Below are 15430 nucleotides of genomic sequence, written 5' to 3'. Positions count from 1 at the left end.
CCTTCTATTTTTCCCGGGGAATTTTTATTATTTATTATCACACCGGCCGATTCCCACCAAGGCAGGGTGGCCCGAAAAAGAAAAACTTTCACCATCATTCACTCCATCACTGTCTTGCCAGAAGGGTGCTTTACACTACAGTTTTTAAACTGCAACATTAACACCCCTCCTTCAGAGTGCAGGCACTGTACTTCCCATCTCCAGGACTCAAGTCCGGCCTGCCGGTTTCCCTGAATCCCTTCATAAATGTTACTTTGCTCACACTCCAACAGCACGTCAAGTATTAAAAACCATTTGTCTCCATTCACTCCTATCAAACACGCTCACGCATGCCTGCTGGAAGTCCAAGCCCCTCGCACACAAAACCTCCTTTACCCCCTCCCTCCAACCCTTCCTAGGCCGACCCCTACCCCGCCTTCCTTCCACTACAGACTGATACACTCTTGAAGTCATTCTGTTTCGCTCCATTCTCTCTACATGTCCGAACCACCTCAACAACCCTTCCTCAGCCCTCTGGACAACAGTTTTGGTAATCCCGCACCTCCTCCTAACTTCCAAACTACGAATTCTCTGCATTATATTCACACCACACATTGCCCTCAGACATGACATCTCCACTGCCTCCAGCCTTCTCCTCGCTGCAACATTCATCACCCACGCTTCACACCCATACAAGAGCGTTGGTAAAACTATACTCTCATACATTCCCCTCTTTGCCTCCAAGGACAAAGTTCTTTGTCTCCACAGACTCCTAAGTGCACCACTCACTCTTTTTCCCTCATCAATTCTATGATTCACCTCATCTTTCATAGACCCATCCGCTGACACGTCCACTCCCAAATATCTGAATACGTTCACCTCCTCCATACTCTCTCCCTCCAATCTGATATTCAATCTTTCATCACCTAATCTTTTTGTTATCCTCATAACCTTACTCTTTCCTGTATTCACCTTTAATTTTCTTCTTTTGCACACCCTACCAAATTCATCCACCAATCTCTGCAACTTCTCTTCAGAATCTCCCAAGAGCACAGTGTCATCAGCAAAGAGCAGCTGTGACAACTCCCACTTTGTGTGTGATTCTTTATCTTTTAACTCCACGCCTCTTGCCAAGACCCTCGCATTTACTTCTCTTACAACCCCATCTATAAATATATTAAACAACCACGGTGACATCACACATCCCTGTCTAAGGCCTACTTTTACTGGGAAAAAATTTCCCTCTTTCCTACATACTTTAACTTGAGCCTCACTATCCTCGTAAAAACTCTTCACTGCTTTCAGTAACCTACCTCCTACACCATACACTTGCAACATCTGCCACATTGCCCCCCTATCCACCCTGTCATACGCCTTTTCCAAATCCATAAATGCCACAAAGACCTCTTTAGCCTTATCTAAATACTGTTCACTTATATGTTTCACTGTAAACACCTGGTCCACACACCCCCTACCTTTCCTAAAGCCTCATATATATATATATATATATATATATATATATATATATATATATATATATATATATATATATATATATATATATATATATATATATATATATATATAGATATAGTATATACATGTATATATATATAATTATGTTATACATACATATTATTGTAACCACGAGCGAGTGGTATTGAATCAGTAACACTGTGACTAGCCGAGGATTCAAACCTATGTTGTTTTGGCTCACCTCATAGTGAGTGAAAATCACACATGGGTTGGAGTGTCATGTGTGATTTTTGCTTACCATGAGGAGGGCCAAAACAACATGGGTTCAGATCCTCAGCTAGTCTCAGTGTTGTTATTGACATATATACAGAGTATATACATACACATATACACATACAGTGGAACCTCTGGTCATGACCGTAATTCATTCCAGAACTCTGGTCGCGACCTGATTTGGTCATGACCTAAACCTAATTGTCCCACCAGACTCTTTGCGTAAATACGATTCATTCTTTCCAGACCCCTATGAACTGTATGTAAATATTGTGATTTTAAGATTTTTAAGCACAGAAATAGTTAATTATACCATAGCAGTGTCAGAACTAGCAGCCTTTCCATGCTTTACCACACTATGAATGTGACTTCTCTTACAAAACTTTTCAAACTCTTCTCTACTGGCTTTAAATTCGTCACTTTCTGCACTCATAGAAGGGTAATTCTTCCGCAGATCACTGTGTATCTTCCTGGCTTTCTCGCATATGATCGCCTTGCATATGCAAGTTGCTTCTTATTCAACCACACTAGCAACAGTTTCTCCACCTCTTCCAGCAGTTGAGGCCTCTGCTTGGTTAACTTAGCAACATTAGCTGCTATAATAGCCTCTCTCTGCTTCAGAATGGTCGAGATCATAGACTTGGGCTTCTTGAATTCTGTCTCTCTCTGTCTGTCTCTCTGTATCTCTGTCTCTCTCTCTCTCTCTGTCTCTGTCTCTGTCTCTCTGTCTGTCTCTGTCTCTCTGTCTCTCTCTCTCTGTGTCTGTCTCTGTGTGTCTCTCTTTCTTGCTCTCTCTTTTTCTTTCTGTCTCTTTCCTCAATGACTGAGCTCGGTTCCTAAGACCATGTCGGTAAACGAATTCATCACTAAATGAGGAGCATACTATAATGGTAATGGGTTTGGGTCTTCCATCTTTGATATTGTTTTAGTGTCACCTTTGCACCAGTTATAAAATTTCTGATATATTTTTAAATGTTTATACAGTAGTGTACTGTGTATTGTAATAAACAGAATAGAGGTAGTCAGCTCTAATATACGTTATTTAGGTATGAATACTGATCAGAGAGTCCACTGTAAGTCTAAGTCATCAGTAAATGAGTACGTCGCTAAGTGAGGATAGGTTGTGTATGTGTGTGTATATATATACACACACACACACAGCAGAGGTGCTATGTGTACAACTAACAATAATCTTCAAGATATCTATTAAAACAGAATGATTACCTGAGGTATGGCAAACAGCAAACATAGTCCCAATTTTTAAAAACGGGGACAGACATGAAGCATTAAACTACAGACCAGTGTGACTGACGTGTATAGTATGCAGAGTCGTGGAGAAGATTATCAGGAGAAGAGTGGTGGAGCACCTAGAAAGGAGTGAGCTTATCAATGACAGCCAGTACAGTTTCAGGGATGGGAAATCCTGTGTCACAAACCTACTGGAGCTCTATGACAGGGTGACAGCAGTAAGACGAGAGAGAGGGCTGGGTAGATTGTATTTTCTTGGACTGTAGGAAGGCGTTTGACACAGTTCCACACAGGAGGTTAGTACAAAAGCTGAAGGACCAGGTAGGGATAACAGGAAAGGTACTGCAGTAGATAAGGGAATACTTGTCAGGAAGACAGCAGTGAGTCATGGTATGTGGCGAGGTGTCAGAATGGGCACCTGTGACCAGCGGGGTCCCACAGGGGTCAGTCCTAGGACCAGTGCTGTTTGTGGTATTTGTAAACGACATGACAGAAGGAATAGACTTCGAGGTGTCCCTGCAGATGACGTGAAGTTGATGAGAAGAATTCACTCGATCGAAGACCAGGCAGAACTACAAAGGGATCTGGACAGGCTGCAGACATGGTCCAGCAATTGGCTCCTGGAGTTCAATCCCACCAAGTGCAAAGTCATGAAGATTGGGGAAGGGCAAAGAAGACCGCAGACGGAGTACAGTCTAGGGGGCCAGAGACTACAAACCTCACTCAAGGAAAAAGATCTTGGGGTGAGTATAACACCAGGCACATCTCCTGAAGTGCACATCAACCAAATAATGGCTGCAGCATATGGGCGCCTAGCAAACCTCAGAACAGCATTCCGACATCTTAATAAAGAATCGTTCAAGACCCTGTACACCGTGTACGTTAGGCCCATATTGGAGTATGCGGCACCAGTTTGGAACCCACACCTAGCCAAGCACGTAAAGAAACTAGAGAAAGTGCAAAGGTTTGCAACAAGACTAGTCCCAGAGCTAAGAGGTATGTCCTACGAGGAGAGGTTAAGGGAAATCAACCTGACGACACTGGAGGACAGGAGAGATAGGGGGGACATGATAACGACATACAAAATACTGAGGGGAATTGACAAGGTGGACAAAGACAGGATGTTCCAGAGATTGGACACAGTAACAAGGGGACACAGTTGGAAGCTAAAGACACAGATGAATCACAGGGATGTTAGGAAGTATTTCTTCAGCCACAGAGTAGTCAGTAAGTGGAATAGTTTGGGAAGCGATGTAGTGGAGGCAGGATCCATACATAGCTTTAAGCAGAGGTATGATAAAGCTCACGGCTCGGGGAGAGTGACCTAGTAGCGATCAGTGAAGAGGCGGGGCCAGGAGCTCGGACTCGACCCCCGCAACCTCAACTAGGTGAGTACAACTAGGTGAGTACACACACACACACACACACACACACACACACACACACACACACACACACACACACACACACACACACATACATACATACATACATACATACATACATAGAGATATCCTTGATCCTTCCTCTTCACCCACTTCCAGCACCAGCAAGGTGAGGCTGCTCATTTATTTAAATTTATTACTGTATTACTGATAATTTATCCAAACTCTTTATGGCAACACTGACACATGCTTATATCCTTCTTGATATTATCAATTTATTAACCTTTTAAGGGTTGGTCCCATACACATATGGCTTAACAGCTAGGGTTGGTCCTGTACTTGTACACCAAAATTCTAGCACCTTCAAATCAAGCGGGAGAAAGCTGGTAGGCCTACATGTGAGTAGAATGGGTCTGCATGGTCAATGTACACAGTTGGAAAATAATTGGGGCACCTGCATTGCATTGTGGGAATGCCATTTCAGTACGCCTTGTTAACCATGCCTCGCAGTAAGAAATTCCTCACTCCCCAGCTAATTGGGACTCTTTTGCTCCCAAGTGATAGTTCTAACACAGATGGAATTGTCAGTTAAGATGAATTTCATGGTTTTGAGGAGTTTGTGAATGAAAGTAAAGAACATAATACCGGCAATAGTGATGAAAACCCAGATGACCCCCAGCCTTCCACCTCTGGTGCTGGGCCATCTTGTTCACATTCAGTTGTACCAGAATGAAAGAGGAAACTCATATTTTTCCATGTCCAGGACTCAGATGTGAGCAGTGATGAAGATAGTGAATATGATATCCAAGCTCTTGAAAACAGTTCCAGTAGCGAGAGTGAAGTAGAATATTCTCCACTGAAGTGTCGGTATATATGACGCAACATGCACTCTGGTAGTGTGCCATATGCTATTTGAAGGGGAAGGAGTACATCCTGTGACCATACAGCAGGAACAGATAGTGAAAATGAAGATGATATTGTTACAATTGGGATGGATAATATGCATGCGTCATCAGATGGTGGTGGTGCCATGTGCCATGAGGCACCAGCAGCACCCCATGCTGGTACCCACGCTGCTGACTCAGGTGAGCTACAACAAAGCCCACCCTCACCAACCCACCCACCCACCACACCAACATGCACAACCACAACCACCTGTCAATATTCAGTACCCACCAGCAGACCGCATCTGGGATTGGCAGGAAAGTGCCAATTTTGTTCCCAATCCCAATCACTTTGATGTTAAGGCAAAGTGGAATGTGGCCACCTTGTACACTTGAGAACAATGCCACTGAACTGGAATGTTTTGAGTTATTCTTTGATTAGCCCCTGATGGAAATTATTGTCAGGGAAAGCAAAACATACTTCAATTACACCATGGCAAACACAGTTCTTTCACCAAGATCATGCCTACACCAGTGGAAGGAGACAACTGTGGCTGAGATGTATCATTTCTTTCCCACAATAATACTTATGCCACAAACCATACCCCGGCCGGGATTGAACCCGCAGTCAGAGAGTCTCAAAACTCCAGCCCGTCGCTGGAGTTTTGAGACTCTCTGACCGCGGGTTCAATCCCGGCCGGGGTATGGTTTGTTTGCAATCGTGTCATTACGATTTCGTGAGTCATGCTAATGCCACATGTGTATAAGCACAGTGTCAAATCATACTGGTTGACACCCCAGCTTTCAGTGATATAATACCAGTGAATCGATTTGTGCTACTATTATGTATGCTACACTTCTCAGACAAAACCAGGCCTGACAGAGAAGATAGGTTATATAAGATTAGGAATGTGTTTATGTATCTGAAACATAAACTCTGTATGTATTTTTATCCCATGAGGAAGCTTGTTATTGATGAGTCTGATATTGTTCAGAGGTAGACTGTCATTCAAGCAGTATATACCAAGCAAGAGGAAACGCTTTGGTATAAAGTTGTTTGTACTTTGTGATTGCTGCAGTGGTCTTGTATTGGATATTATTGTGTACACTGGAAGTAATACATTGCAAGATACCAGGAAGTTATTGGGTATCTCTAGTGATGTGGTTAGGACAATGATAGAACCATATCTTGGCAAGGGGCATACATTACATACTGATAACTGGTACACAAGCCCCTTATTCAGTGATTTTTTGCGAGTGAACGTGACAGATGTGTGCGGTACAATGCGTGCAAATTGTAATCATATGCTCATATGTTCGTGTTTGGCACTCGTAGAGGCGAGGTGTAGGCGTTTGCTGCCAATGACATCATGGCATTTCGATGGCCTGACAAAGGAGATGTCACACTGTTGACATCAATTCACTGAAACGAAATGACAGACACTGGCAGGCAGAATAGAGGCCAATGAACCCATCTAAAATCTGCAGCTGTGATGGACTACACTCAATATACGCTCAGTGAACAAATGTGACATGCAAATTGAGCTTATTGATTGTGTTCACGAGAGTTATAAGTGGTACATAAAATGTTTTTCATCTTCTGGACATTTCCATGCTCAATGCTTATAATATGTACAAGTTGAAGATCAGAAACAAACCATCATATGGTCAAATTTGTTTGACATCAGACAAATATTCAAGTACCAAGTAACAGCACCTGTAATAGAAAACTGTCTATGAACTGATCAACAGCTACTCTCTTCTGAGTCCTGGTGATCACTGCCTAATACAACTGCCTCCTACTATGAAGAAAACTGCTCATAAGAGGTGTTTTGTCTGTGCTCATACAAAAAAAAAAAAACGCCCACAAAAACGCAAAGACACTTGTTTTGTGTGTGTGAGGAGTGTAAAACACCACTGTGCATGACACCAGGGTTCCACAAGCTGGAGCACTTCTAGGAACATTTCCAGTGACTATAAGTGTTTTTATATTAGAGAAAAATAGTGATAAACAACATTTTTTATTGTTGGTTTGTGTGTACATATTTTGTAAACAATAGAATGATGATAATGTTTGTACGGTTATTGTGTAGCATACGAATGAATTTATATACAATGTTCAATGTATTTGTCTCACAGGCCATAAAAGTTACTTGAAAAATGAAATATTAAAAAATAAAAGATGAAAAACATTAAAAGTAAATATGTGTAAGATTAGCGAGTGACAGGCAGTCGGTCATGTTGCCATATAAATGGTTCACTTTATCACCTTCACGCTTCTATATTTCGGTAAGTATTGATTGCAAAAAAAAAAAAATTTGGGTCTATTACAATCAGAAAAATAATCTTAAGATTTTGGTAAGACTTTTTTTTTTTTTTTTCTAATATTTTCGACCCAGGGTTGGAGTTAAGGATCGAGTGTCTCGACCCCCAAAGGGTTAAGCAAATTTACTTTTTACTCATTACAGTACATATATCAAAAATTTAAATAGAGTCTAATTGGTTCCTGTATGAACATCTTGTTACATCACTCTGATCTACCAGTGAGTGATAGGTTAGCCACCTGGGGTCTTCCCAAGGTGGTAACATGTAGTCACAAGGTTAAGCCTGAACTTGAAATAAAAAAATTATCAATATATTCAGTTTGTTTATAATTATTGCACTCTGGAGAATAATGAAGATGGAAATGTATTTATTTTCTGTTCAAATACTCATTAGTATATACAGCCTCTCCTCACTTAGCAATGTGCTCATTTACCAACTACTCGGACTTATGACGGGCTCTCTGACCAACATGCATACCTAAATAATGTATATTAGAATTGATTTCCTCTATTCTGTTCATTACAATATACAGTACACTACTGTATAAACTGTGTTAATGTCACCCTTGCACCATTTATAAAAATTTTAGTATATTTTAATGTTTACAGTGGTGTTCTGTATATAGTAATAAACAGAATAGAGGAAATCGGCTCTAATATACATTATTTAGATATGTATACTGGTCAGAGAGCCTGTCGTAAGTCTGAGTCATCGGTAATTGAGTACATCGTTAAGTGAGGAGAGGCTGTATTTTTTTACTTTTATTTTCATCTTAACAATCTAATTTTTGTTATGCATCAATGTATAATGTGCTAGAAAATAATGCTAACACTGAACCACTTACAACTTGACATTGTGAGGTGTTGTGTAAAAAATTCCCCATGGGGAAGTGGAACAAAATTCATCCTCTGTAAGCCATACATGTTGTAGGAGGCGACTAAATTGCTGGGAACAAGGGGCTAGTAACCCCTTCTCCTGTATATATTACTAAATTTAAAAGTTGAAACTTTCGTTTTTCCTTTCGGGCCACCCCGCCTCAGCGGGATATGACCAGTTTGTTGAAAGAAGAAGAATGTATAAAAATTATTGGCAGGATTTGAAAGGCATGTCACCTTGTGTACACTGTTATTGTAGGGGGTTTTGCTTCAGCACAGTGTTGTAGTGCTGTATGGGCCAGTTTTCCTATTTAGAAATGTCATTTAATTGGGTACCTGTCATGTGTTGTAAATGAGGACTGAACGACTTTTCTAAAACTTTAACAAATTTTGTTATGATATTTAACTCTGATCTCAAGGAAATTTCACAACATTAATTATACGTATTTTCATTTTTAATACAGATATATGCAATACAGAAGGTTCTGGGTAGCACACTATCTGTAGTTTGTAAGCTTCAGTCTTGTAAATGAATGATCATGAACCTGCCTTTTGTCTAAACACTGGTTGATGTGTTTTTTATGGTACTGACTGAATAATGAGAGCTATTAACCTGTCATTGCATGTTAGTCTTCATTTATGTATATACAGACTATTAATACTGCTTTTTTATTAATTTCTTATACTTGTCTGTGCACGATTATTTGGCAAGTGTAGTTTTTATTATTCTTGTGTAATGTTTCCAGCTTTCTCATATATATTTTTACCCTTATATTATTCATGATAGTCTTCATAAACTATAGATCTTTCAGTTTGATTATCCTTGATAGTATATTATCATTATTGAAAAGCATAAATGTTATATATTCATTACAGATCATTACAGAAGTATGAATTTTATTATGCTATACTAAAGAGCAAAATTTTGTAGTACTGTATTTTATGTATTTTTGTTTTGTTTCTTTAAGACGTTTATTTTTCCCCCTCAGATGTGGAGGATTCTACAGACTTAGCCTCACAGTTCCAGTCATCAGTGAGTATTGGAGAGCATTCCTTCTCCCAGATGGAGGAAGACATTGACAAGCAGCGACTTTTAGGAGGTCAGCCATCATATGCCACGGCTGACCCGGAAATAGCCTCCATGACCTCTGACCTCCAGCACAAGCAGAGGTGAGCAAGGCTTAAAATGTACTCGTTGAAAATTATTAATTAATATGTTAACATATAGATTTCTTCAAACCATTATAAATGCTTTATAACCCGTGTCTGTAGTTGTTGATTTTGGAATTAACATTTTTATAAAAAACATTAACATTTAAATCAGGTTAAATTAAAGAAATTTTTATGATAGGAATTTTTTTTTAATACGTATTAGAGAAACTTTGCGGATGTAATTGATTAGCAGTTTTAAACTGAATCTGCCGCTAAACAAAAATATCCTAGATTTGAGGAGTTTAACCTTTAAACTGTCCAAACGTAGATCTACGTTTTTTCAACATTTGAAAGTATGTAAAAAAAGTAGATCTTTTTTTTTTATATTTGAAAACGTGTAAAAAAACTTTGATTACTTTTTTTTTTTTTCTTTATATTTGAAAATACGTAAATAAAACGTTGATCTACTTTTGGAGCGCTGCGCATGTGAACGTGGATCTGCTTGGTCAGTTTAAGGGTTAATATCATAGGTAGGCTGTTAGAATGGCAAATGGGGAAAACAAGAACCATGATTATGCCTTTGCATAAAAGGAAAAGTAAGTTATGTGTAAGAAATATGAGGCATTGTTATTCAGGGTACAATGGGCATGTTGTGTGGCAGGTTAATGATTGAAGGAAAAGAAAATTGATGATCACATTCAATTGCACCTCATTTACGTGTATTGTACATAACCAAAACTGTAGTTTCATACAGTAATAATGTATCGCTAGATCACATCAGTCATCAGTAGTACATAAATTATTCTCTTGGATGAGATGAACAAAAATTCCAATGCTACTGTTGATTCTTCTCTTAATATTAATATCTAGTTCATTGGATAGCTCTTGGTCACAGTAATTCCAGAGAAATGAGCTTTAACAAAATTTATGTTGTCAAAGTGGAAACACTATTTAGAGAAACATAAGACAAAGCTAACAGAAAATAATTGTGAATTATTATGCATGAAATTTAACTTGTACTGTACTGTGAATTGTTTTAAAGAAGGGAGTGCATAGCTTAATAGAGTAAAGTGAAACTAGTTTGAATTTTTTGTGTTACTCGGCTTCTATACTGCAGTTGTGGTTGTTCATTGTTCAGTATATGTTTATGGATTATGAAGGAAGTTAAAGTATGGAAAGGAGGAAATTATTTGGTAACAATATTGAGTACACATTAAGAATATTGATTCCCTTGCAATAACAGTTGGAGGGTAATATAATTGTGATGTCAACACAGCTATGGAAAGATAGCAATTGAGCAAATGATGGTGATTATTTTTTTCCTTGAGTCACCCTGCTCCGACAGGAAATGGCTGTTTGGCTTAAAAAAAAAAAAAAAATCCTTCTTATCATCTTCAATCCTTAAAACTTTCAGGGTCGACAGGCCCTCTCCCAGACTTGTTCTCAGGGTCGCCAAATTTAAAAAAAAAAAAAAAAATCTTATGAAAAGATAGAGAATCTTTTCCCGATCATAATGACACCAAAAGTATGAAATTTGATGGAAAACTTACGGAATTATGCTCTCGCGAAGTTAGCGGTCTCGACGATGTTTACGCATCAGCGATTTTGCCCACTTTGAGCCCTATTTTCGGCCAATTCCAGTGTACTAGTCGACAAAAATCATAACTATTTCACTAGAACTCCATTTTTTCTATCGATTGAATACAAGAAACCACCCATTTAGTTATTTCAACTATCCAATAAAGTGGTCAGAATTTAGCAATTTTGCTAATTTCGCACAAATTTCAAAAGATGCCAATTTCCAAATAGGACCCAGAATAAACAAGGAAGACATTCCTGGCACTAAAATAACATTTCCTCTGTCCATTAGTCATGTCCCCAGGCCCCTCTTACATTCTTTTGCTTTCCACTTTGAATTTTTATTCTCACAAAAAATAGAAGATTTACTGTTATGCAGACTACTGCATTAGTGTAGAAATGGTATAAATAATATCAGTGCACTTGTGAAAGAATATTAGACTCACCAGTTGACATGTATTGGACGCGTAGCATGATTTGTTTACTTTTGAACTTTGGCAAAAATCGAAGATTTCTGCTAATTTGAGCTCAATTTCAAGGTACTTTTCATTGTAAAACCAATCAAAATCGTCTCAATTTCTGTAATATGTCTTCATTCTATAAAATGAGACCAGGAAAACTAGAATACCATCATAAATACCATACCGAAATACAGTGCAAAGTCGCTGTTTTAAACCAAAAACACTGTCAAAGTTTTTTTTTCTCATTACGCACTGTGTGCTGCAGGATTTTTTTTATACTGTGCACACTGACCACATAGACCCATTCTTTCATATGTAGGCCTACCAGCTTTCACTAGATTTGAGGGTGCTAGAATTTAGGCATACTAGTACGTCAAAAACCCTGGTGCGCAAGCCGTACTAGTACGTCGGAAACCCTGAAAGGGTTAAATACTGATGTATTGTACTTAGCAAAATGTTTGGATTTATTTTGGACTACGTAGGTGCCAACCAGCTGCCTTGTCTGGTGGCTCATAGAAGTTCCAATTTCATAAAAAAAAAAAAAATTACAAGGCTGTTGAAAATTGGAAATAGAATATAACTGAGAAAATAAAACAAATATTGAAAATAATTTTTTTTTATGGCATTTTCAAGTTTAATTTAGCGAGTCCCTAAATCTTATATTCTTGTACTGCTTTACCGTAGAGCAGGTCATGTACTCGGGTCCAGTGTTTTTGTTTATTACTCAAGAAATGCCTCAGCCAAATGGCTTCAAATTTTCATTGCTGGTGACTTGTTATAACTAAGGGAAAGTTCATGAAACTATTGGGATAGGTAGGTGCCCTTTTGTCAGTTTTATAAAGCCATTCCTGGTTTTGATTTCTGTGCGTTAACTTGGGAAAGCCTTTTCTAATCAGCTTCAAACTTTCAACACTGGTGTAACCTGGTCAGTAATTGTTATGGGAGTGTGTAGGTACCAGTTTGCCAATCTTATTTTTAAAATGGTGTGATATTATTTTCCATGAAATAACTTGAGCATACCTTTTCTGAATAGTTTGAATCTTGAATAGCTGATGCATTTTTTTAAAAGAATTTTGAGTTTAGGTTATGTAGATGCTAATTTACTAACTTAACATAGTTAATAAACTTATACTTATTGGATTCTGTGATCAGCTTCTGATGAGCTTCAAACTTCTAGTAGTAGTATGTATTTATCTTAAGTGAGGTTCACATTGATTTTGGGTTGTGTAAGTTTTAATATTAACAGTTTTATTAAATTAGGTTGGTATAATAACTGGAGAAGTTTAAGTCTTAGTCACTAAGCCTTAAAAGATGGTGCATCTTAGAGAAAAAAGGTTTGGATTGATTTTGGGCTATGCAAGTGTCCATATGCTAATTTTGTTGAAGGAATTGAGGAAAATTAAAATATTCCCTTTTTGTGCAAAACCAATAACTTTAAACCTTTACTGCCAATAACTTGAGAATGAAACTTACAGGTGGTTTCAAACTTGGCGCTTTTGTATTTTGGGTCTGTGCAAGAACTAGAGACCATTTCTTCTAATTGGCTTTAAAATTTAAAAGCTGGTGTATCTTACTTGGTGGAAGGTTCGAATTGGTTGTGGGCTATGCTGTATGTGCCAGTTTGAGGTCGATGCATTAACCACGAATGCTTTTTCTGATTGGCTTCAAATTTTCAGTACTGACTTTTAACTGCTTGAGAAAATTTTGCTGTTCACTGTTCTATTCCTCTTGCATGCATCATGATAGATGGGAGCTGGGCTTATGGGATATGAGAATGTCTTGGATCACAGTGACTGAAACACAGTTTCATTTATTTAACACTGTAGTTAACAAAGAAAATGTACAGTACTCAAACAGGTCTCTATCCTTTTCACCTTATTACTGTATCTCCCTTCCCACTACTATTCCTTATCTCCCGTTTTCTCGATTTCTCTCTCCTATTCAGTCCCACATTGTGTTATGCAAGATGTTTTGCATATGCCTACTGTTGTGGTCAAGTGTGGTGCAGGAGGAATGTGATGACAGAAATGAAGGGTCTGGTAGTAGCTGTACTCTCTCTCTCTAAATCTCTCTCTCTATCTCTGTCTCTATCTATCTATATCCTCTTCATTCCCACCCTCTCATGCTTCATATCCTACATCTTTACCCTTGCTCCTCACTCCCTCCATGTGAAGGTGAAGGGTATTTGATTCCTGAAAACATTGCCTGGTAAGGTAGTCTACCTGGAGGGCATTCCGGGGATCAATGCAGCCACAGCCCAGTCCATGACCAGGCCTCCTGGTGGATCAGGGCCTGATCAACCAGGCTATCACTGCTGGCTGCACACAGTCCAATGTATGAACCACAGCCTGGCTGATCCGGCACCGACTTTAAGTATCTGTCCAGCTCCCTCTTGAAGGCAGCCAGGGGCCTAATGGTAATTTCCCTTATGCATGGTGGGAGGCTGTTGAACAGTCTTGGGCCCCGGACACTTATGGTGTGCTCTCTTAGTGTACCAATGGTGCCCCTACTTTTCATTGGGGATGTTTTGCACTGCCTGCCTAGTCTTTTACTTTCATAGGGAGTGATTTCTGTGTGCAGATTCAGGACCATTATTTCTAAGATTTTCCAAGTGTAGATTATGGTATATCTCACTTTTCTGCATTGCAGCGAGTACAAATCAAGTGCTTCCAAGCGTTCCCAGTAGTTTAGGTGTTTGATAGAACTTATATGTGCAGTAAAGGTTCTCTGTACACTCCACATCTGCAGTTTCACCTGCTTTGAAGAGAGATGTTAAGGTACAGCAGTATTCCAGCCTAGAGAGAACAATATTATTTTTTTTTTATCATCACACTGGCCGATTCCCACCAAGGCAGGGTGGGCCGAAAAAGAAAAACTTTCACCATCATTCACTCCATCACTGTCTTGCCAGAAGGGTGCTTTACACTACAGTTTTTAAACTGCAACATTAACAGTTTAAAAACTGTAGTGTAAAGCACCCTTCTGGCAAGACAGTGATGGAGTGAATGATGGTGAAAGTTTTTCTTTTCCGGGCCACCCTGCCTTGGTGGGAATCGGCTAGTGTGATAAAAAAAAAAAAAATAATACGTATTGTGATTTGAAAAGGATCATCATTGGCTTGGCATCTCTCGTTCTGAACATTCTCATTATCCATCCTATCATTTTCTTTGCAGTTGTGATCGTAGCACTGTTATGATCCTTGAAAGTGAGATCCTCAGACATTACCACTCCTGAGTCCCTCACATTACTTTTTCCGCTCTATTGTATGATCTGAGTTTGTAGTATACAGTGGACCCCCGGTTCGCGACATTAATCCGTTCTTGAGAGCTCATCGTAAACCAAAATTATCGGAAAGCGAATCAATTTTAACCATAAGAAATAATGGAAATCAAATTAATCTGTGCAAGACACCCAAAAGTATGAAAAAAAAAACTTTTACCACATGAAATATTAAGTTTAATACAATAGAATAATTACAATAACAACAATAACAATAGAATAATAGCAATAGAATAATTGACACTTACATTTAATGAAGATCTGGTGATGATTGATGGGATGGGAGGAGGGGAGAGTGTCGAAGTTGTTACTGTTTAGAAGGGGAATCCCCTTACCATTAGGAGTTGAGGTAGCAAGTCCTTTTCCGGGGTTACTTCCCTTCTTCTTTTAATGCTACTAGGACCAGCTTGAGAGTCACTGGACCTCTGTTGCCGTTCCTTTAAGATTTGTCTAAAATGGGCCATAACATTGTCATTGTAATAGTCACCAGCATGGCTTGCAATAGCTGTGTTAGG

The 15430-nt window shown here is 38.9% G+C and overlaps 1 protein-coding gene across 3 annotated transcripts in view; it reads left to right on the top strand.

Moving 5' to 3' along the window:
* Gdap2 (ganglioside induced differentiation associated protein 2) overlaps positions 1-15430 on the top strand; it is a 190374-nt gene that overhangs the window by 139020 nt on the left and 35924 nt on the right. For all 3 annotated transcript variants that reach the window (XM_070098760.1, XM_070098761.1, XM_070098759.1), the window contains exon 8: positions 9435-9615. In XM_070098760.1, coding sequence (XP_069954861.1) covers positions 9435-9615 — 181 coding nt within the window. The remainder of the gene's footprint in view (positions 1-9434; positions 9616-15430) is intronic.

The sequence above is a fragment of the Cherax quadricarinatus genome, chromosome 64 (genome assembly GCF_038502225.1).
Source record: "Cherax quadricarinatus isolate ZL_2023a chromosome 64, ASM3850222v1, whole genome shotgun sequence".
NCBI lineage: Eukaryota > Metazoa > Arthropoda > Malacostraca > Decapoda > Parastacidae > Cherax > Cherax quadricarinatus.
This window is presented reverse-complemented; position numbering and strand designations above follow the sequence as displayed.